Source organism: Lithobates pipiens, unplaced genomic scaffold (assembly GCF_037356315.1).
Source record: "Lithobates pipiens isolate NorthernLeopardFrog02 unplaced genomic scaffold, aLitPip1_a1.2 Scaffold_16, whole genome shotgun sequence".
In the NCBI taxonomy this organism is placed as follows: domain Eukaryota; kingdom Metazoa; phylum Chordata; class Amphibia; order Anura; family Ranidae; genus Lithobates; species Lithobates pipiens.
The window spans coordinates 368951976-368975907 of record NW_027507748.1 but is presented as its reverse complement, the minus strand read 5'-3'; the positions used below and the strand labels follow the sequence as shown (position 1 = coordinate 368975907).

At 43.9% G+C, this 23932-nt stretch overlaps 1 protein-coding gene across 1 annotated transcript in view; it reads right to left on the bottom strand.

The window, feature by feature from the left end:
* Nucleotides 1–10824: 10824 nt before the first annotated feature.
* The window catches only part of RPS6KB1 (ribosomal protein S6 kinase B1), an 84126-nt gene continuing 71018 nt past the window's right edge, over nt 10825–23932 (bottom strand). The window contains exon 15 of the mRNA XM_077482116.1: nt 10825–14704. Coding sequence (XP_077338242.1) covers nt 14467–14704 — 238 coding nt within the window. The 3' untranslated portion in view covers nt 10825–14466. The remainder of the gene's footprint in view (nt 14705–23932) is intronic.

The window sequence follows — 23932 nt, the reverse complement described above, 5'->3', positions numbered from 1 at the left end:
CAGGATTCTAGCTTTTACCTTGTAGAGCTTTAGCACCTCATTCACCCATTGTGGTTTTAAGGCGGGGTGCTGGCTCCTCAGAGTACAGGCAGTTCATTTTTGCCCTTTTTATGTATCATATTTGGTTTTGTGCAGCAAGTAGGGGGCTCCGGGTGGGGAGGGTTACACCAGCTCCCACTGTAGGATTCTTACCCGAGTACCTGTCACAGCCCATCTGAGTACCCGAGTACCTGTCACAGCCCATCTGAGTACCCAAGTACCTGTCACAGCCCATCCAAGTACCTGTCACAGTCCATCAGAGTACCCGAGTACCTGTCAAAGTCCATATGAGTACCTATTACCGCCCTTCAGAGTACCCAAATACCTGTCACCAGGCCATCAGAGTACCCAAGTACTGGTCACCAGGCCATCAGAGTACCCAAGTACCTATCTGCAGCCAATCAGAGTACCCGAGCACCTATTTGCAGCCCATGCCTCATAGAATATACGTTGGGGTGTTTGCTTTCCAAAATGGGGTCATTTTGTGGATAATTCCACTGCCCTGGTGCTCAAGGACCTTCAAAAGTGTGATAGGTAGGAATGAAATGAGATGTGTAATTTATGCTCCTAGCTCGCCTGAAGGTTCTACTTCAATGGTGGGCCTCTGTATGTTGACTGGCTGTGCAAAAGTCCTAAACATGTGGTATCGCCATACTTGGGAAGAGTAGCAGAATGTGTTTTGGGATGTAATTTTTGCTATATACATGCTATGTGTTAGATATATCTTATAGATTTACAACTTTGTGTAAAAAAAAAAAAAAAAAAGAAAAAAGTGTTATAATTTTTTCCCCACATTTTCAAAAAACTTCTGAAAAAAAAATGAACCGTTCAAAAGACTCATTCTGCCTCATAGATTATACGTTGGGGTGTTTGCTTTCCAAAATGGGGTAATTTTTTGGACAATTCAATTGTCCTGGTGCTCCAGGGCCTTCAAAAGGGTAAGAGGTGGTTGTGAAATGAGATGTAATTTTTGCTCGTAGAACACCTGAAGGTGCTACTTCAATGTTGGTGCTCTGTATGTGGCCAGGCTGTGTAAAAGTCTCACATGTGGTATCGCCATACTTGGGAAGAGTAGAAGGGAAAAAAGGACGCAAGTTTCATATGGGTACAGTGTTACATGACATGAGTAATTGTCATTCAAACTGTGAGAGCACTGAAAGCTGGTCTGGACAGGAAGGGGGTGTAAGTGCACTGCATTGAGGTGGTTAAGGCGTTTGGCGTTTTGAATGGGCAAAGGCTCTGGAGGGAGATGAGCGGTTTTGGAACTTTCTGCTGTGGAAGAACTGTCTTCCGTCCTGTGACATCTTTGATAAAAATTTGTCAGAGACATCCTCCTTCAAAGGGCATATGTGAGATCATTTAGAAGAGTATTAAATCCAAAACAAACAAAAAAAAATGCATATTGCAGTTTACCAATCCATAGATGTAGTGGCTGCATCAGTTTTCTTTTTTTTTTCTCCTCTCTTTTCACCTGCTGATCTGACCAGTAACACATCTCCTGTACTAGAGTGCCATCACTCGGGATGAAGGTGCACAGGGGCACCTTTGGACAGCAGCATTATTAATCTGGGGAGAAAGGAGTGTTAAAAGATATACTAGGAGACTTCAGGCTGGATTTACACTAGTCTGAGGCAAGTTGCAGCTCTGGTTTCCCTGGAAAGATCAAAATGATTCAGTGGTTCCTCTCGGTTGTAGCTACGGATCAGCTGACCTGGTAGAGGTGTAGTGAGGATGTGGAGAGCATTCATGTTCACAACGGACCACATCTGTGAATCAGATGCATTTTTATTGAAGATAATGTGCCTGCAATTCACACCACACTGCCTAGAAAATGTACACGAATTTTGTGCAATGCGAAGTGCGGATGCAATGCACATATGTGAATCACACCCATTGAAAACAACATGTTTTGTGAATTGGATGCAATGTAAGCAATAGTATGAACCCAGCCATCATATAGTAACAGATTGAAGCCAAACTGCACTTAAGCAGTTATAGCAACAGTATTTTCTAGGGGTGCACCGAATAGGTTTTTTGGTGCCGAAACCGATAGCGAAAATGAAAAATACACTAGGCCAAAAAGGACCGATAACAAAACTTTTTTTTTTTCTTCTATACAGGAGATGGTCAAAGACTGCAGACATGGTACAGGAGCTGGTCAGAGCCTGCAGACATGGTACAGGAGATCAATATAGCCTGTGTCCCCAGTGCAGCCACCACCAGCCCCCGTGTCCCCAGTGCAGCCAGCCACGCAGGGGAAGAGAGGAGAGGCAGCGAACGCTGCCACCTGGTTGATTAGAGCGCAGGAAACATAACAGCTTTAATTTCAATAGCTGTTTGTGCCTTGCCACGCACCATCACATACAGCCCCTCCACCTTGTACATGCTCTTTGATAGACAGCTCAATCGTCCAATCCTGGGATGGTTGATTTCTGTCTATAACGGCGTGCAGCGGAGAACACAGCTATTGAAATGAAAGCTGTTATGTTTCAGGCGCTCTAATCAACCAGGCAGCTCTCTCTATTCTGTGCTGTTCAGCCCCACCCCATTTTTGGCTCCATTAGCAGACATTTTTCTTTCGGCAAATTGCCGAAAAGGAAATCTGTTACGATATGCCCGATATGTTACAGTGGCCAAAATTTTGGTGTATCCTTAGTTTTTGCACCTTGAGATAAAGGTTTTAAGTAAATAAAAGCTGAGCATTATAAGCACCCCTGTTAATGGTTTGCCTCATGTCTGTGACTGACGCACGCTGCAGGAAAGCCCTCTTCTCCTCACAGAAGTTGTCAGTGAGGAGAGCGGATCGCTGCAGACGGCCAGTGATCAGTGAGTATGAGCTGCTTTTTACACACTGATTTCCAGGCCAGTGTCACTACACACCTGTCCCCCACATATATCCCAATGATCATCTGTGTCCATCTGTCCATTGCCACACAAACCAATTTTTATACACTTATCCGTTTTTTATACCAAAGACATGCAGCAGAATACATTTTGGCTTAAATTTATATTTATTGTATTTCTTAAAAATATATATATATATTTATTAGTAGTAAATTTTTTTTTGTTTTCAAGATTTTTCGTTCTTTTTCAGCTTTTATCGCAAAAAATAAAAACAAAGTAGTGAATAAATACCAGCAAAATAAAGCTCTACTGGTGTGAACAAAGTGATTAAAAAAAAAAAATCATTTGGGTAGTGTTGCATGACCGCACAATTCTCATTGAAACTGCGAGAGCACTGAAAGCTGAAAATTGGCCTGAGCAGAAAAAGGGTGATAGTGCCCAGTATAGAAAGGGTTAATACCCCTTTAAGCTTACAAGGCTTTGAGCCACAAGATTCTTCGCATGTGTATGGTAATTTCTCAGTACTGAAAAACAAGATTGTCCTGAAATATTGGCTTGCATTGGTTGTTCATTGCCCTAGGCCAGTTAGCTGCAGTTTGCCAGCCAGAAATGGTAACAGTAGCAGGCTACAGAACAGCACGTGTAAAGAGAGCCTTTAAGAACGTCTCAAACATCCTATTTGCAGAATCCTTGAATAAAGGAACATCTGCAATTGGCACAGTAAGATGTTAAGATCTAAGACCATACCACTTTTTTGTTAACTTTTTTTTCCCCAACTGGAGAGCTTGAAGGGGTGAAGAGCTTTTGTGTATTAACCACTTTCAGACCGGATCATTTTGCTGGCTTAAGACCATACCACTTTTTGCGATTCGGCATAGCGTCGCTTTAACAGACAATTGCACGGTCATGCGACGTGGCTCCCAAACAAAATTGATGTCTTTTTTTTTTGCCCACAAATAGAGCTTTCTTTTGGTGGTATTTGATCACCCCTGCGTTTTTTTTAGCTATAAACAAAAATAGAGCAACAATTTTGAAAAAACAAATTTTTTACTTTTTGCTATAATGAATATCCCCCAAAAATATATATATAAAAAATGTTTCCCCTCAGTTTAGGCCGATACGTATTCTTATACATAGATTTGGTAAAAAAAAAAAAAAAGCGACTATTGATTGGTTTGCACAAAATTTATAGCGTTTACAAAATAGGGGATAGTTTGCCATTTTTATTATTTTTTTTTTTACTAGTAATGGTGGCGATCAGCGTTTTTTTATTGCGACATTTTTGAGACCATTGTCATTTATACAGCAATCAGTGCTATACAAATGCACCGATTTCTGTGTAAATTACACTGGCAGTGAAGGGGTTAACCAGGGGGTGGCAGTGTAGGGGTTAAGTGTGTCCTAGGGGCGTGTTACCAACTGTGGGGGGCTGGGCTATGTCTTAGTGAACACTGATCTCTGCTCCAATCACTTGTTGCTAGGCAGAACGGGGAGATGCTGTTTACATCAGCATTTCCCCATTCAGCCTCCCCTTGAGACGATCACGGGTATCCCCGTGGCGATCGAGTCCATGGGACCCGTAGCTGGACTCACGGGGGTCCCAACTGGCGCTCACACGATGGCAGGGCGGCATATACAAATGGACATACCTGTACGGCAATTTGCCTGCCCGTGCCATTCTGCTGACATACATCGTCATGCGCCGGTCAGGAAGTGGTTAACCCAATCGTCTTAAATTACCCATTCTATTTGTTCATGAACAGGTAATTTTTTTTTTCACTTAGTTATAGCAGTTTCTTTGTACCCAAAGGGGTGAATCGGAAACTCAAAATGTAACCACATCAAGGGTTTTGTACAGAGCAGAAGTGATCATAACCATATTATATGAAGCTGCAAAATCAGCTGTAGAGTAAAACCTTGGCTTGCGAGCATAATTTGTTCCCGGAAATATGCTTGTAATCCAAAGAACTTGTATATCAAAGCGTATTTCACAATTAGAAATAATGGAAACTTATTTGATTCATTCCACAACCATTTATTCAGTTTACAGTTCATAAAAAATAAATAAAGATTTTAGCAATGGGACCAGGTTGCGTAATCATAAAAATGTCCATCCAGAAATGACAGCCTCCACAAGGCTAAATCCAGCAGAAGCTACAGAGTATTAACAAAGAAGAGAGATGCCTCGAAGTGTAGCAATATGGTTACATTTAACTCAAAGGGTTGATGATTAAAAAAGGTCCATCTAAGTATTCAGGCATCTGGGGTAAAGCTGTCATAGACCATCCTCCACACCACTGGCTGTCAGCCTGCAATTGTGACCAGGAAGACTACGTTGCAGTAGAGCGATTTGAAAGTAAGGCTTGAAGCGCTCGTGGAAGGGATGACATTGATGGTGGTGTGGAGGATTGTGGACAGCTTTACCCCAAGATGCCTGCATACTTAGATGTGCCCGTTTAACCACTTCAAAACTTTAGGGTGTCATACGACATCCTTGACTTTGTGCAGGGATATCTGAATGATGCCTGCAGCTACAGGAATCATTCAGATATCATTATTTCCAGCTGGCGATTCTGTGTACGATAAGAACGATCATAGCGGCAGTTCCACTGCTTGATCATTCTTATAGGTGACGGGAGGGCCCGGCCCCCCTCTCCTGCTGCCATCCGGTGCTTCTCAGGGCTCTCCTGTGCCATCGGGGGCCCGGAGAAAGAATTGCCCGGAGCCGGATGACGATAGAGATTTCCAGTGACCTGGAGGCCCGGGTTTCCGAAAGTAAACAAAGCCGCGACCGCGGCTGTCCGCATGAGATCGGTGATTTTTTTTTTTACTCAATCTCATGCTTTCCAGCCCGGAGGAGAGATGTGGGGTTTTATTGACCCCGCATCTCTCCAGAAAGAGGACCTGTCACGATAGATTCCTATTACAAGGGATGTTTACATGCCTTGTAATAGGAATAAAAGTGATAAAAAAAATTAAAATAAAAAAGTATAAAAAAAATAAAAATTAAAACCTCCCCTGTCCCCGGTAGCTCACGCTCAGAAGCGGACACACACAAAGTCCTGCCCACATATGTAAACACCATTCAAACCACACGTGCGGTATCGCTGCGTGCGTTAGAGCGCATGCAGCAATTCTACCACTAGACCTCCTCTGTAACTAAACTGTAAAAATGTTCAAAGTGTTGCCTATGGAAATCTTTAACCACTTCCCACCCGGCCGTATATGCACATATACGGCCGGGGGGGAGCCGTCTACGTTCAGGAACGTCCTTCAGAAGTGTCACCCGGACACAGCGCATCTCAGATCGGCAGGAGGGCTCTGTGATTGGCCCTCCTGATCACATGATGGCCGTGTCCAACCACGGCCGTCATGTGATGTAAACAAACAGCCGGTTGCTAGGCAATCGGCTCCTCCTCTCCTCACACAGAAGTCATCGCTGAGGAGAGGAGAGCAGATCGCTGCAGCCAGCTGATGATCAGTGAGTATGAGCTGTTTTCTACAGCTTTTTACTCACTGATCACCAGTCTAGTGTAAACACACAACACACCACACAGTGTAAACAGTCCCCACAACACACATGTCCCCAAAACATACATGTCCCGAAATAATAAAAACACATGTCCCTAATAATAAAAACATGTCCCCCACATATGTCCCACTAAAATCACACGTCCCAATGATTATCTGCACACATATGTATGTGATCACCTGCACACATGTACACGATCATTTGCGTACATATGTCCGTGATCACACAAACCAATTATTATACACTTAACGGAATTTTTTTACCAAAAACATGTAGCAGAATACATTTTGGCTTAAATTTATGACAAAATTTGATTTTATTGGATTTCTTTTAAAATAGAAAAAAGAAAATATTGTTTTTTTTCCCCAAATTTCCGCTTTTTTTGCGCTTATATCGCAAAAAATAAAAAACGGAGTCGTGAATAAATACCAACAAAATAAAGCTCTATTTGTGCGAACAAAATGATAAAAATTTCATTTGGGTACAGTGTAGCATGACCGCGCAATTGTCACTGAAAGCGCTAGAGCGATGAAAGCTGAAAATTGGGCTGGGGAGGAAGGGGGCGAAAGTGCCCTGTATTGAAGTGGTTAAGTACCGAAGTTTGACGCCATTCCATGAGTGTGCTCAATTTTAAAGCGCGACATGTTAGGCATCTATTTACTCGGCGTAACATCATCATTCACATACAAAAAAATTGGGCTAACTTTACGGTTTCATTATTTTTTAATTCATGAAATGCCTTTGAAAAATTATTGCGCAAATACCGTGCAAGATAAAAAGTTGCAATGACCGCCATTTTATTCCCTAGAGCAGTGATGTAGTTCCAAAATATCTGGGGTGCTAAGGTTCGCCATTTCCCATGATGCTTATGCACTCTGCAGTGTAGTGGAAATGTAGTTCCAAAACATCTGGAGTGCCAAGGTCGCCATCACTGCCCTAGCGTGTCTGCTAAAAAAAAACAAAAAAACAAACAAAAAAAACACACACACATATATAATAATGTTTGGGAGTTCTGAATAATTTTCTAGAGAAAAAATGATTTTTACATGTAGGAGAGAAGTGCTAGAATAGGCCCGGTATTGAAGTGGTTAAGTCAACCATGTGACTTGCTAAATGTACTGTCATTAAATGTAACCCTATTGCTGCACTTAGAGGAGCCTCTGTTCTGTTTTATACTCTGTTGTGACAAAAACGCTACTTGTATACAAAGTCTATTTTGTCTCGCAAAGCGCTCTCAAACCAAGGTTTTACTGTAGAGGATTCTGAGGTGAGAAATATTATGCAGCCTTTTCTAACTCTTCCTTCTGTTCCTCTTCATTTCCTCCCAGATTCAGGTAAACACAGTCTAGCTGGTATTTTGAAACCCTGGACAGCATTGGCTGTAAAGCAGTTAGTTGTCTGAGAAACATTGACAGTTGAAAACTGCCTTACTCAGGTAGGCCATTTGTTGTGAGCTAGAATAAGATGCAGAGACCAATGTTAAAATTGGGTCCTGTTCCGAAATAGATACTTCCAGGCAGTTCTTTCAGCTGACAGCAGGATTCCCTCACTGGCAGCTGAGAAAAAAATAAAAAATAAAAAAATAAAAAGGCTGGCAATTATCGCTTGTTGGGGGGGGGAGATAAAAATATTGTTTCCTTTTGAACTTACTGGTTTGTCTTCTACAGATCGAAGGGATGAACTTCATCAATCTGCAGATGAAGTCAGCTTATAGCAATTTGTCACGTTAAAAAAAAAAAAAAATAAATAAAAAAAAAGAAGAGCTTAGTTTATTAAATGTTCCTCTGTTTAACCCCGGATTAATTTACTCTAATCAGCCTTAATTAACTCCTTATTCTCCTCCATTCAATTATTTTCCTGCTCTGACTTTGTTTTACTTCTATTTTATAAACTATTAAAACCTTTGTTTGCTTTGTTCCTTAATATTTTTACACCTTTAACATATAATTTACACGTTTCACATTGAAAAAAAAAGCACAAAATAGTCAGGGTATCACGCACAGCTGTGATAAGTGCTCCAACAAGCGATTTGTCACGCACTGACCCGGACAAGGAATCATCCTCACTGTCCGAATGGACCTGAGTCTGCGTCAGAGCTCTCCTCAGAGGAAGGGGGGGGGGGGGGCACTTTTCAGCACCTTTGTGACCACGCACCGCCTCCATCTTGGCAACGAACTCATTGAGGACCGCCAAAAAGGTGTCCAAGGGCACCACGCAGTCCGCAGGCGACCCGGTTGCAATTGCCTGTATTACGGGGGAAGAAACACCAGTTTCTGAAGCCATAGTGACCCCTACCCTGTCTGCCACCCGAAAGGGACTTAGGACAGTGACAGTCCCACCCTTCTTACTGCTGCTGGCTGAGGGGCTCTTTCCCGCAGGACTCACCTCCCTGAGGGGTTCTGCGCTATCCAGCAGGTAATGCCTGTAGTCTGTTGGCTCCCAGGTGCAGAGGAAACAGCTGTCTCGGTGGAAGCAGCTGCTAATGGCGCTGAAACCACTCTGAAGTCTGCTCAGGCTCAAAGAAGCTGGCCGCCAGCATCCAGCATGAGGACATAAAACACAGGGAAAATGGCCGCCAGAGCACAGGAGCACATGCTGCCGCTAGAGAACACTGAAAACGTGTTCAAGCTTTTAGAAAATGGCCGCCGATGTTCAGTATAGGGACAATCACAGGGAAAATGGCTGCCAAAGCCCAGGCGAGCATGCTTTCCCACACCTACACCTAAGATGGCCACCGAATGCAAGAACCATGAGGGACAAGGAGAAAAACAATGGCAGTGAGCACATAGCTGCACAGGACACAAGCACAGCCTCACAGGCACCTCCAGGGACATGAAAAAACAGGACAGAGGACACAGCCAGAAAGCACCACCCCCACAGGTGAGAGCCCCCCTGGAGAGCCCTTGCAGAGACACACACAGCTCTGCATCATCCCCTCAGGGAGGGGGAGGGAGAAGAGGACAGGGAGAGAAGAGGGAGGTGAGGGATCCCCGGATCGAATTCCCAGGGAAGGCCCAGCTGCTCAGCCCCACTGAGGCAGGGAGAGCTGTACTTACCTTACACATATTAAAGCATTTATAGTTTATCAGCTAATCTTAAAAAAAAAAAAAAGACTTATTTCCCTGCAGCAGATCTTAACCCATTACTGACTTACCATGTCTTGATCTGCACTGTGTGGAAATTACCATTTTTTGTAAAAGGGAGGGCTTTAGTTCTTTATATCAGAGCCTCAAAACAAGAAGCAGAGTGAGCAGCACCAAATGTCATCCCAAATCTACAGAGACTAGCAGTCAGAGCCAGCAGTAGCCTGGATCTCATGCTGCATACACAGGAGTGCCTAGGCGCACTCCCATAGTAGAAAGTGACTTTTTTTCAAACAAAAAAGTTAATTTTTTCAAGTAGTTTCAAGGCATAATTAACATTTCTAAATGTTATTTATAACATAGCAAATCTTCACTTCTTGAGTTCATTCAGTTCCACTTTTCTGAGTGGACATCAAGCATCATTAAAGTCCACCCCAACACTAAAATCACTACAGCTACAGGCATCCACAATCTAACACTAACTTAAGAAATCCGTATACATACCTTTTATGAAGCTGCTTCGGTCCAGTCTCCAGCGGCAGAACCACCAACAACGGCTATAAAATGAATGAGAAATTACATCACCCATAAAATTACTATGGGGCTTCTGTTGGCTGCCTTCTCTGCACTCGTCCCCCCACAGCAAAACTGACGCCGACAGCTCAGCGTGGGACCGGATTGGCTTCCAAAAAAGTATGTATAGCAATTTCTTCTTTACAGGGTTAGATAGGTTAGCCTTAGATTGTGAATGCCTGTAGATGTAGATATTTTAGTGTTCGGGTGGGCTTCCTCTTTAAAGGCACTTACAAACAGTAAGTATGCTTGCCTGAAATTTCAGGAGTTTATTTTGCACATACACAAGTAAAATAAATTCTAACCCCTTCAAATGAACAAATTTGTGCATGTAGAGCACTGGCCGGCAACTCCAATTTGTACTTTAAGTTTTACTCATCTATATGCAGCACAATTCTGCACCTCTGTGTACAGACACATTAAAAAAAGGGGATGCGTTTAGATCAGTAATAAAATAAATCACTTGTATGCCTGAAAACATTCAGTATTTTGGCAGCAGTGTGCAAGAGGCCTTTAACAATGAGCTCTGGACATTTTCCCAGTGCATGTGCAAGTTCATACTAAGGCTGCTTTACTAAAGGAGTTGATAATCTTCACTCAAATTAGTCATCAGTGGGAAGAATGAATATCTGGGAAGAGAGTGTGTGGCACAGAAGTGGATGCGAATAAAAAAAAAATTAAATCAGCAATGAGCAAAATGTGAAAAGCAGCAGGGAAGAATTACACAAAATAAAGCAACAATTAAAACATAAACCAAAGAGAAACTGGTTTATTAAAGCACCAGATTCAAAAATGAAGTTGCCCATTTACAAAGCAGGCAGTTTGATCAAATTTTACATTAATCCGGGGTGATTTTTACAGGTTAAGAACTTGACAGAAGTGACCTACTGTAGCACTGACTAAACTTTAATAACTTGGTCCACCTTTTCCAAATCAACTAGTAAATGCAGCAACATTGATCTCATGATCAATATGCATCTACAAATATTTTATATTGAAGCCTGCACAGCACCAGTATTAAGTATGTCATAGGTGAAATGCACACTCTCCTTCAATGTCTTCCCTCAGACTTGTATGGAGGTGTTATGGGGCTGGAGGAAGTGGAGCTAGACTGGAGGAGAAGAGGGAGGATGGTTCACCATGCTCTACACAGTCCCTCTGCCATGGTAGCAGATGGGACAAATAATTCAATGTAAACAATCCCAGCCCCGAATGACACAGCTCTGTGTAGAAATGTCAAATTACTGCAACTTTCTGACAGAAGCATCCTGTGATTCAGGTAAGTGGGGTGGTGGTTGGGGCAGGCATATTGAAGGTTGGAGAATGCAACCATGTTTCAAGTTGCATCCTAAATATTGATGCAATATGAAGCATTGTCTAAAATGTGGACATATGCTTTCTCTTTCTCTGTGGACCATAGAACTTCAAAAACCATTTTGCACGTTGTACAGGTCAAATTTTTTTTTTCTTTAGAGTGGTGAAGGGTTAGAACCTATTTCAGACTATTATTTGTGTTCCTGTTAGACAGATTCACTCTATTTGTCCTAGTGACCATATTTACCAGAACTAAAAGTGAGGGAAAATCTAAAATTAAGTCACTGGAAAAAGGAATAGAAGGGAAGTGTTCCAACGGTGATATTTGTGGTAGTGACAACAGAATATTTTCCCTCAGGTTAGAAATAAAACTTTTACTTCCATGTCTATGAACAGGAAGTAAAAAAAAAAAAAAATCACCTCAATGGCAAAAACAAAGCCACAGAATGGCTTTTAACCCTTCACTACTCTATCCAGAAAGAAAGGCGTTTTTGGCTGTAGATATATATTAAGAAGCAAGTCACACAAACATCTGTAATTTTTAACAAAGTTCTCACAATTATGTGTGTATATGTATATATACATACACACACATACATACACACACATCACCTATACATTTATAATCTGTAGAGTTGCCAAAAATAAGAAAACAGGTATTCAACCACCCATCTTCCATGGCATTCAGTTCATTTATTATGTAAAATAGATAAAACAGTTACTGGATGAGAAGTCCTAGGACATTATAAAAAAAAAAAATACAATTTATTAAAATAATGCATAGAAAACAATTATGGGATTCCATATCAAATGGTATGTTGCAAAACAAACAAAAAAACTCTGGAAAAAAAAAAATCTCCCATTTACAACCTTTGCACTAGGATAATGGATGTACTGTATTTTTTCTTAATGTGATCTTAAAGAGAGCCAAAGATGATTAACTATTGTGCTGCTTCCTACACAAATAATCAAAATGAAAAAGGGGGAAAAAAAAAGCATGGCTAATGAAAAGCAGCTTCATATCAAACACCGGAAGACTGAATAAGGCTCATACTGATATTTATTCTCATACTGTGGGAAAGAAGATACCTTAATTACATAGATTAAGTTATCTATACTGAGAAAAGCCAAATTTACATTATCCCATTAGTTCTCTCCCTCTGCAGAAATGGCCTATGAGAGCCGAAGCAAATGCAAATTAATCCATCAGTGCTTGATCATTGCTGTAGATAAAAAGTTTCAGTCCAGATGCTAACACCCACTTGAGTATAATGGGTGCCATTGACTAAAAGCCAAACTATATACCTCAATTAATATTCACAATTGGATAGCCACAGATATAAAGTCCAGGTTAAAGGAACCTCACCTGTATGCCCCAATCTACAATAATCAGGCTACTTTAGGTTCATTAACGTGTAACGTTAAAGAGAATGATCGAGGAGGGGGACCTGTGTAAGTTCACCTTACAGAGTTCACTGTAAAGGCAAACTTACCCTTTAAGCACATTAAATCTTAACAATGCATTATTGTACTCATTGCAAGTTCTACTATTATGTCCATTCAAGCGACAGCAGAGGCCAGTCTTGCAGAGACCACAGATGAGGCAGCATAGAAACAATTAAAGATAGGTCTGTTCCAATTGTGGTGTCATTTTCTCTGCGGGACTAACATTTATCTTAAATTTGGTTAGTAATATTGTATAAACATTTCTATGGCTTGTTTCCTACAGCTCATATGTGGATTGAAATCAATTTAAAAAAAACAATATAATTGCTGCCTTTACCAATGCTACCATATTCCAGTCTAAATACTCCATATACAATGCATTATATATGTCAATGTTACACAGACAGTTGACATGTCAATAAGACAATTTTAAAATGTACACCATGATAAAATGATCACTGTTGATACTCTTAGTGATGTTTTATGAAATTGCTTTGTTAAGGCAGTTAAGGTAAATTTACCTTTATTTCTTTCTTTGTACCTATAAGCCATTCATACAGGATCAAAAACAAGACCAGCATTGTGATAACATTCCCTAGGTCCAGGGACATTATTCCCTCAACATGGAAGACATGAGTAGAAAGGCCATTTAATACTTTTACAATCTTTAAGTCCCAGCATTTGACTTTCTAACAGGAAGGACTGCCAGACCAAAGACTGTGGGAGCAATAAACAAGAAAAGAGAATGACTATGAAATACATGACATGATTGTAACACTCAAAGTGTCAAGGTACATTTGTACCTTGCATTCACTTTAAATACATTGCTGGCCTTCAAAACTCATCTTTTTTGCTGGCATGATGAACAGCAAAATAGCACATTATATTTTGAAGAATGCAAATCAACCACACTGATGAAGGAGACATCTATTGCATTACTGTCCCCATAACATAATGGAAGACTGGCATTTGGGTTTATGGGTAAAAAAAAAAACTAACACACAAGTAGTTAGTCACCGATACTTGTCAACTGTTTTCTGGATCAAGAAAATCCTATTACACTTTTAACCAACTTTCACAATCAAACCTTTCTATTAAGACAATTTGGTATTTTTGATTTTCATTAAACTTTTTTTTTTTCTTTTTTTTTTTAGACCCAGTACTTGTCTCTGAAGATTGACTTCTTATACTCCAACCACTGTTTTATGGTGATTTAGAAAAATGTAAACTTCTGAAATAAAATTAAATCCATGAACACAATATGGTTTATGTTCCTTCTGTGACATTGAAAGAATTTGCTGGGAACTTATTAATACATTTCCTCCATGTCTAGAATGCAGTCTCAATCTGCTTTTTTTTTATGCACCACTGATTGAGATATATATATATATATATATTTGCGTATATATATATATATATATATATTTATATATTAGTTGTATTTTTTTTTTAAATGTATGTTTGTTCATCAGTTTGTCCAGTCTGCTTTACGCAGTAACAGAGACCACAAATTTATGTCCCCCTCTTGGGGATTTGAAGCCAAAATCTATGCACTTGCTTGTTTGTAAGCTAGATTTTAAATTCCTTGGGATCATCACCAGTATTAGTCTGAATGCATCAGGAAAAAATTCACTGTCATAGATTCATACGTAGATGTTCTGGTCGCTTAGGGATCAAGGGATAAGCTTGTTTTTTGTATGGTGCAGCATTGGATTGTCTTATTGGTAGTGGGGCAGATGCCTCTCCGCTTGCAGTCACATCCATTTGTTCTACGCCACTTGTTTCCATTCGGTAATCAGATGATGGTTGTGTGTTGGTTGATCCAGCAGCTGTTCCTCTTCCCCAGAAGTCACCAGGACAGAACTTCACAGGGCTTGAAAGAAAAAAGAAAGTAAAAGATCTACAATGAAACCTAGCTTATATACATTAAAAAGTCATGTTTAAAGCGAATGTGTGAAACAATAAAATTCAGTATTACATGTACATTTCTCGATTTAGGTCTTTTACGTGTACATAGAGAAAAATGCCTATCGATTCTGCCAGAAACCAAGTGAGCTCTTAAAGTGTTTCTAAACTCTAAATGTATTCTCTGCATTAGGATAAAAAAAATGCCTCCCTACCTGTCCTAGCACCCCCTGCCCCTAAAAACTTACCAGAGTCCTCTATTGATCCAGCGCTGTTGCCCAGCTGCAGCTATTTTCACTTCCGGGATTCAAAGGAGGCTCTGAGAGCAGTGGGAGACCCAGGCTGCTGTTGTCAATCTTCTACAAGGAGTGAGAGGGGGTAGGACTTACAGTCTATGTCAATGGATGCACACAGCCTGGTTCCAAATAGCATTCACATGGGTGCCCTCTCAGCAGAAAGATTGCTCAGGGGGCACTCGAAGGACAGACAGCTCTAGTGGGATTCCAGAAGAGGAAGGAGACCGTTCTGTGCAATTCGACTGAGGGGTGCCAGAAAAGCAGCCAGAAGAACAAACACCCAAAATTGGACACCAGATGAGACCAAACCCCATGCTTGCCAAGGTAACCTGCCAACATGAGGGAAGGAGGGCACAAATAACCTGATGCTCAAGACCAAGGCAAAAAGGTTCTATACAGAAGGAAGCATCCATCCGATCACAAAGCGAGAACCTACCAAATATAGATGGAACGTTGCAAGGACAACAAATTTCCTCATAGGGAAAAGATCCACAATCTGAGATCAAGCTCAGACCAGGTCCCAAGAAAGAACCAAAGAAAAATACAAGTCCTGGTGAGGAAGACCAGTCGGTCTAAATAGGAAGGCCCTAGGCCATTACACCCCTGACCCCCCCCCCCCCCCAGACCAGAACGCCATGTCTATAGAGATTGTTTGGCTAGACAACTAACCTCACTAATCGAGATTTACCAGGGAAAACCCTGAGTTCAGCTAGAACACAAAAATCTACAAAGGATTCCATTCCAGAGTCTGCCAGACAACCCAGTATTTTTTGGTATACCTGTAAAATGCTTTTATTGGAGGACATCACAAGGCAAAAAAGGATTTTACAGGCAAAAAAAAAAAATATATATAATATCTTAATCGGGATATAGGGTGCTTCATATTCATGACTACTTAGGATGTCCCAAAGCACTGAAGATAAGGGGTGGGCAACATTGCAACAAGGCCAACATGCCCAACAACCAAAACAGAATAGGGGAAATCCCACTACAAAGCTGCCTACAGAACTTCTCACCCAAAACTGGCGTCTGGAAAGGCATGAACATCTACTTGGTAAAACTAAACATATGAAGAGAAAAGCCTTACAAAACTTGAAAAGAAAAAATGCACCCTACAACACACTTGAGGTATGAAGAGTATGAGAATCAAACCTGGTGAAATATGCTTTCTATTTAGGATGGTACAAATTCCTGTTGGTTGACTCTTGCCTTGAGGAGGGTAGGAATTAGAATCAGAAACACCCTTATCCCTCAGAACTTGGGTTTCAACAGCCATGCCAAAGTCAGATTCCATAAAGCAGGGTGGGAGACTGAACTCTGGAAAAGCAACTGGCCAATCTGGAAGAGCCCAATGCCCATATACAAGAGACAGGTGATGTCCGTAATACTTGGTCAAGAAAGTGCAATCAGAATCCATGAAATTCTCACTGCTTTTATCTGAACAGGCAAGGAGGAAGCTGCAATTGAGGGAAGGCAAGGGCTACCACCACAAATGCCTGAGGATTCCAATCCAGTTTGTTGTTGAATTTGGATGCCAATAGATGCACAGTGTCCCCCACTGCAAAAAAATCTCTGCAAACACTTCAGGTTGAAAGGTCCCCATTTTGCTGCATTTAGCTGTTGCTGGCTGAGAAAGTCTACCTGCAATTTCCACGGTGGAAATTTGTATAGTGGAGTGGGCTGGAACATGAAGTTGTGCCCAAGGCAGATCACAATATCTGGTCAGATTCTTCCTGAGAAGTGCGGCTTTTTCCTTCTTGACGGTTCTGGTATGCCGCTGCTGTCTCATTGTCTGGCATTGTTTGACTGCTCTTCGATAGGGAAACTCTAAAAAGGCAGGCAGACAGACCAATGTAGGATAGACAGACAAATGGCCCAAAGCTCCAGCAGGATGTTTATTGACAACTTTCACTCCCTCCAATGACCTGGTTCTCTGAACAGAGAGGCTCTCCTGAGCACCTCACCAGGCCCAAAAAGCTGGCATCCTTGTCTAAACCTTTCAATTCACTGGAAGAAGCTTTGGGCTGATAGGCAGTGCCTTGAAAAAAAAAAATAGGATTTTTGTACGCACCGTAAAATCCTTTTCTCTGAAGTGCATTGACGGACACAGCTCCATTAATCTTGACCATAGGGTTATTACGCCACTTTTAGGAGAGGACTAGGCAGAACATTAGCCTGCTTCCTGCAGCTCAGTAGGTTAACAAGCAGTATAACGTAAACTAATAGGAGGGGAGGGCGCCGTGTCCGTCAATGAACTTCAGAGGAAAGGAATTTACAGCGAGTACACAAATCCTATTTTCTCTTTCGTTCATTGACTGACTCAGCTCTGTTAATCTTGACCATAGGGACGTTCCCAAGCAGTGTCATAACGAGGGGTGGGAACACCAAATATAACTTCACCCACAACCAGAGGTGCTCCCCAACGGAGAGTCACCATCTGAACCAACCACATCAGAACTTGCAGTCAACATACGCATCAGAATGCACTGACAATCAAAATGTAACTTCTGTAACAAGAAGAAAGAGTGTAAATTGCAACATTACATGGCCGCCTGCAAAACTTTGCGGCCAAAACAGGCATCAGAAGATGCGCTTACATCAACTTTGTGAAAGTGTGAACGGATGACCAAGTCGCTGCCTTACACGCCTGGGTCCCAATTGCTCTGGTGGAATGGGTCGTGACATGAAAGGGGGGCACCTGCCCCTTTAAGGCATAAGCCTAGACCACGATTCTGTCTGATACACCTGGAAATGGTGGTCGACAAGACTGCCTGCCCTTTTTTCAGACCAGCAACTGAAACGAACAGAGAATCTGATTTCCGGAAGGGAGCCGTGGCAGACAGATATACCCTTAGAGCCCGGACCACGTCCAGGGAATGGAGGGCCACCTTCTTAGGATGTGTCGGCTTAGGACACAGAGATGGTAACAAAATGTCTTCATCGAGATGAATGGTCGAAACCACCTTCGGCAGAAAAGAAGGTTGCAGACGCACCACCACTTTATCCCTGTGGATAACCAAATAGGGCGACTTGCAGGACAAAGCCGCCAGTTAAGAAACCCTGCTGGCAGATGTAATCGCCATTAGAAAGACCACTTTCTGAGAAAGGGTCAACAAGGAAATTTCCCTGATGTTCTCAAACTGTGTATTCTGAAGCGCGATAGCACTAGGTTCAGATCCCACGGAGGTAAGGGTGGACACACCGGAGGCACCTACATGCCAGAGCCCTTGCACAAAGGTGCTCACCAATGAGTGAGACGCCTGGGGTCATTGGGAAAAAACAGCCAGGGCTGATATCTGTCCCTTGATGGTGCTCAAAGCCAACTTCTGGTCCACTCCATACTGTAACAGCAGCAGGATCCTGGACACCAAATAGGTGCGTGGACGCAACCCCATCTCCTTACACATGGAGATATAAGCTTTCCACGTACAATGGTATATCTTCCAAGAATAAGATTTTAGTGCCCTCAGCATAGTGGAAATTACGGAGTCCGATAGACCTCGGTTCCTTAGCACCTAGCTTTCAGCAGCCATGCCGTTAAAACCAGTGAAGGTAAAGCTGGATGGAGTATCGGACCTTGTGACAGAAGGTCTTCTCGCATCGGCAACCGCCAAGGAGTATCCACCACCAGGTGTACTAAGGACGCTGAGGCCAATCTGGGGCAATCAATATTACTGGAATCCCATCGGCCTCCACTCTGTGGAGCAGATGAAAGGTGTAAATCAGCCAGTATTGCTCCCATGGAGCCACCAACAGGTCCGCCCAAGGATCTCTTGCCCTGGACACAAAACTCCGCACCTTTCAATTTAGCCGAGAGGCCAGAAGAGATCCACACCTGGTGTGCCCCACCGCAGGCAAAGAAGCCTGAACAACACCTGATGCAGTAACCATTCTTCTGCGTCCAGCATCTGCCGACTTGGATAGTCCGCCTGAGTTTTCTACCCCCGGGATGTATATAGCCAACAGGGCCGGTACGTGTCGCTCTGCCCACCGAAGGATGTGAGCGACCTCTCGTGCTGCAGCCGAGCTTCTTGTTCCTCCTTGATGGTTGACATATACCACCACCGTGGCATTGTCTGACTGGACTCTGATCGGACGACCTCGTAGTCTCATCGACCATGTGGAGAGGCATCGCCTGATCGCCATTAGCTCGAGCACATTGATCGGTAACAGATTCCTCCGTTGACCAGAGGCCCCTTGGTCGATTGTACTCCAAGTACTGCACCCCAGCCGGTCAGGCTGGCGTCCGTTGTGATCACCGCCCAAAGAAGAGGCAGGAACGATTTCCTTGACCGAAGGGAAGGAGATCTCAGCCACCAGAGAATGGAGTCCCTGACTAACCCGAATCTGCCCATCCAGGGATAACAGAAATTTGTCCCATTTGGACAATATCTCCTTCTGCAAGACTCTGGTGTGAAATTTGGCGTATGGTAGCGACTCGGAGGAGGCAACCATGAGGCCCAGAACTCTCATGCAGAAACACAGTGACGACCACCTGCGGTTCATCAACAGCTTCACCACAGCTCTGAGAGTCTACAGTTTGTCTGAAGGGAAACACTCTCGCTTCCACGGAGTCCAGCAGTAAGCCTAGGTACGCCAGGTGCTGAGTCGGCACTAGTACCAACTTTTTTAGGTTCAACAGCCAATCAAATTCCTGTAGCGTTTGCATGGTGATCGCCACAGCCTCCCTTAATTCTGAGGCGGAAGCTGCTCTCAGAAGGAGATCGTCTAGGTAAGCCACGATTGCAATCCCACGTTGTCGCAACAATGCCAAACTTGGAGCCAATATCTTGGTAAAGACTCGGGGGGCTGAAGCAAGGCCAAAGGGGAGAGCCAACAAAGTGGTAGTGGTCTTCCCCTACTGCAAATTGCAGAAACCTCTGATGTCTGAGGCATATGGGTATGTGCAGGTACGAGTCTTGGATATCAAGAGACGCCAGGGAGTCCCCCTGATGGAGTGCAGCGACTACGTAGCGAACTGATTCCATTCTGAACCTCTGTTTTTCCACAAAGCAATTGAGGGCTTTTAGGTCCAAGATTGGACGTACCCCTTGCTTTTTGGGGACTACAAACAGATTGAAATAGAATCCCTGAAACCCTGCGGCTGAGCAGGTCCCTTACTGCCCCAAACAGGGTCTCCTGGCGAGCCGGGAGTAAGGGTATGCTGGAAGGAAAGAATCTGTTTGGTGGCCAAGAGAGGAATTATCTTGTAGCCAGAGGAAATGAGTTCGCAGACCCATTGGTCGGACAGCAGAGAGGCCCACCGAGGTGCAAACTCCCCAAGGTGACCCCCGCACCCATGTGTCGGGCGGGGGCAAACCTTCATGCGGTAGCACTTTTGCTTGCAGGCTTGCGAGGCCAGGGACACTTCTGTCCCTCAGTAGTCGCCCTGTCCGACTGAGGTCCCAAGCGGACGAAAAAGTCTCTTGAGCGGAAAAGGAGGGCCCTTGCCTGTGGCGTGGCTCCTTACCCTTCCTGGACTGTGGGAGCAACATGCACTTTCCCACCTGTAACATTCTTAATGTCATCCAGCAAGGCTTCAAATAGCTACTCACCAAGGAAGGGCAAATCCGTCAAGGCTTTTTTAGATGCTTGGTCCTCAGACCAGCATTTCAGCCAGATCAGGTGCCGCAGCACCCCTGCTGATACTGATGCTCTGGAGAGCAAGGGAACTGTATCCAGGGCCGCGTCACAGACATACTTAAGGCCGTGCACTAACTGGCCTGCTAGTTCCATGCAGACTGGAGGAGACTGCTGCTTCTCCAATTCATGGTACAATCGTTTTTCCCACTCATTAAGGGTCTGCGACACTAATGCTGTGGCCAGTACCGGCTGTAGCACTGACCCCACTACCGTAAACATGGACCGGGCCACTGCTTTGGACCTCCTGTCGGTAGGGTCCTTAAATGCAGGAGCCCCTTCTACCGGGATCGTGGTTACTTTGTTTAACCCGGATACTGGGGGGTCCACGACCGGGGGAGCCAATCATTTTTTTAAGAAGGCTCTCCTCAAAGGGGTAACGCACCGCCATTCTTTTTGGGACCAAAAAAGGCCCAGAGTCTCCCCCCCCCGGGGGGGGGGTAGGGGGGGGCGCTTTTTACCCCCCTTGCGCTCGCACACCGCCTCCACCCTGGCAACAAACATTTTAAGGACCGCCGACAAAGCATCCAAAGGCGCTGCACTGTTTGCAGGCAAGCCGGTTGCAATTGCAAGGAGATCTGTGGAAGAAACGCCAGCTTCTGACGCCATGCTGACCGACACCCTGTTTGGCACCCTTGGGGACTTAGGACAAGGTACTTAATCCCAACCTCCTATCTGCTACAAACTGAGGGGCCCCCACCGCAGGACTCACCATCCTGACCGAGTGCTGCGCCGTGCTGTTACTGATGGCTGTGTCCAATGTCAGCTCCCAGGTGTCCAGGACAAAAAAAACACGCTGTTCTGAGGCACAGGAACCAGCGCTGGAGAGAAAAAAAATGCACTGAGGCTTCAAGAAAATGTCTGCCAGGCGCCTTGTATAGAAGAAAAAATAAATAAAAAACGCAGGGAAAATGGCAACTGACCATGCTTCTCACAGAGGCTAACAGAAAATGGGCGACTAACAACTGTACACAGAGAATGGCGGCAGAACATGCAGAGCCCACAGACACCAGCAGAGAGACAGATGACAGCACAGAGACACAGACAGCCAGTGCAGCCCCTAATCGAGGATCAGAGGCCCCCCCCAGAGCACCTCTGGTCCAGGTACACACACCGCACTACAGCCCAGTCATGTAGCATCCCCCACGGGGGAGGGAAAAGCAGGGAGAGAAGAAAGTGAGAAGAGGGACCCTCCTCATCGACCTCCCAGTGAATGCCCAGCTGCTCTATGGGAGAGCTGTACTTACCATCTGGACAAGCTGGAGGCATCCCATCACAGACCCACACCTGAGCAGTACGTGGTGGCTGCAGGCCACAGCACACTGTGACAAAGACATCCGTAGTCCTGTCATGTGTGTGCCCCAGAGCACTGCTCTCACCGGCCACCCCTGGAGCCTGAGGGGCATGTTGTTGCCGACCCAGTGCGTAGCTAGGGCCTGCACGCGCTCGAAGGCCAGGCTGGGGAGACTACAAGGATCTATATTATCCAGCCTCTCACCCAGCCGGCTGGATCTTGCACAAAAGGCAAAAATCCAGAAAAATCGCCAGGACCAATGGTCCCAGCAGGGAGCCTAGGTCCTTCTTCGCTAGGCAGAAAAAAACTGAGCTGCAGGAAGCAGGCTGAGGGGTTATTACCAGAGGGACCGCCCCTGAGCAGAACTGTACAGTTCTGTTATTTATTACATGTTCTGCCTAGTCCTCTCCTGAATGTGGCGTAATAACCCTACGGTCAAGATTAATGGAGCTGTGTCCGTCAATGAACGAAAGTATTCACATCCCTTGAAATTTTCCACATTGTCCTGTTACAACCAAAATTGTAAAGGTATTTTATTGGGATTTAATGTGATAGACCAACACAAAGTGGCACATAATTGTTAAGTGGAAGGAAAACAAAGGGTTTTCAAAGTTTTACAAATAAATATCTGAAAAGCGTGGCATGCATTTGTATTCAGCCCGAGTCAATACTTTGTAGAACCACCTTTCACTGCAATTACAGATGCAAGCCTTTTTGGGTAGGTCTCTACTAGCTTTGCATATCGAGAGTAAAATTTTTGGCCATTCTTTGCAAAATAGCCCAAACTCTGTCAGATTGGACAGAGCATTTGTGAAGAGCAATTTTCAAGTCTTGCCACAGATTCTCAATTGGATTTAGGTATGGACTTTGACTGGGCCATTCTAACACATGAATATGCATTGATATAAACCATTCCATTGTAGCTCTGGCTGTATGTTTAGGGTCGTTGACCCGCTGGAAGGTGAACCCCTGTCCCAGTCTCAACAGATTTTCTTCTAAGATTGCCCTGTATTTGGCTCCATTAAGCTCCATGCCATCACCATGTTTCACGGTGGGGATGGTGTGTTCAGGGTGACGTGCAGTGTTAGTTTTTCACTACACATAGTATTTTGCTTTTAGGCCAAAAAGTTAAATTTTAGTCTCATCTGACTAGAGCACCTCCTTCACATGTTTGCTTTGTGCCCACATGGCTTCTGGCAAAGTGAAAATTGGACTTTATAGTTTTCTTTCAACAGTGGCTTTCTTCTTGACACTATTCCATAAAGGCCAGATTTGTAGAGTGTACGACTAATCGTTGTCCTGTGGACAGATTCTCCTACCTGAGCCGTGAATCTCTGCAGCTCCTCCAAAGTTACCATGGGCCTCTTGGTTGCTTCTCTGCTTAATTCTTTTCTTGCTCGGCCTGTCAGTTTAGGTGGATGGCCATGCATTGGTAGGTTTGCAGTTGTGCCATACTCTTTCCATTTTTGGATGATGGATTGAACAGATCTCCAAGAAATGCTCAAATATTTTCAATATTTATTTATTTTTTATAAACCAACCCGGCCTTAACCACTTCCCGTACGGCCTATAGCACAATGATGGCCGGGCGGTGGTTCAGTTATCCTGACTGGGCGTCATATGACATCTAGCAGGATAACTGCTGGAGCATGTGGGGGCACGCATCGCGGCAATCGTGGCATGTCAGTGACACATCGCTACACCAATCTATGTAAAGAGCCTCTGAAGGAGGCTCTTTACCACGTGATCAGCCGTGTCCAATCATGGCTGATCACGATGTAAACAGGAAGAGCCATTTATTGTCTTTTCCTCACTCGCGTCTGACAAACAGGGAGAGACGACTGGTGGCTCTTATGACGGGGTCTGCGCTGAGTGTTTATCAGCGCAGTCCCCTGTGGATGCCCACACTAGACAACCAGGGAAGCCCCCAACATGTGGATAGCCAGGTATGTCCCCCATGGCCACC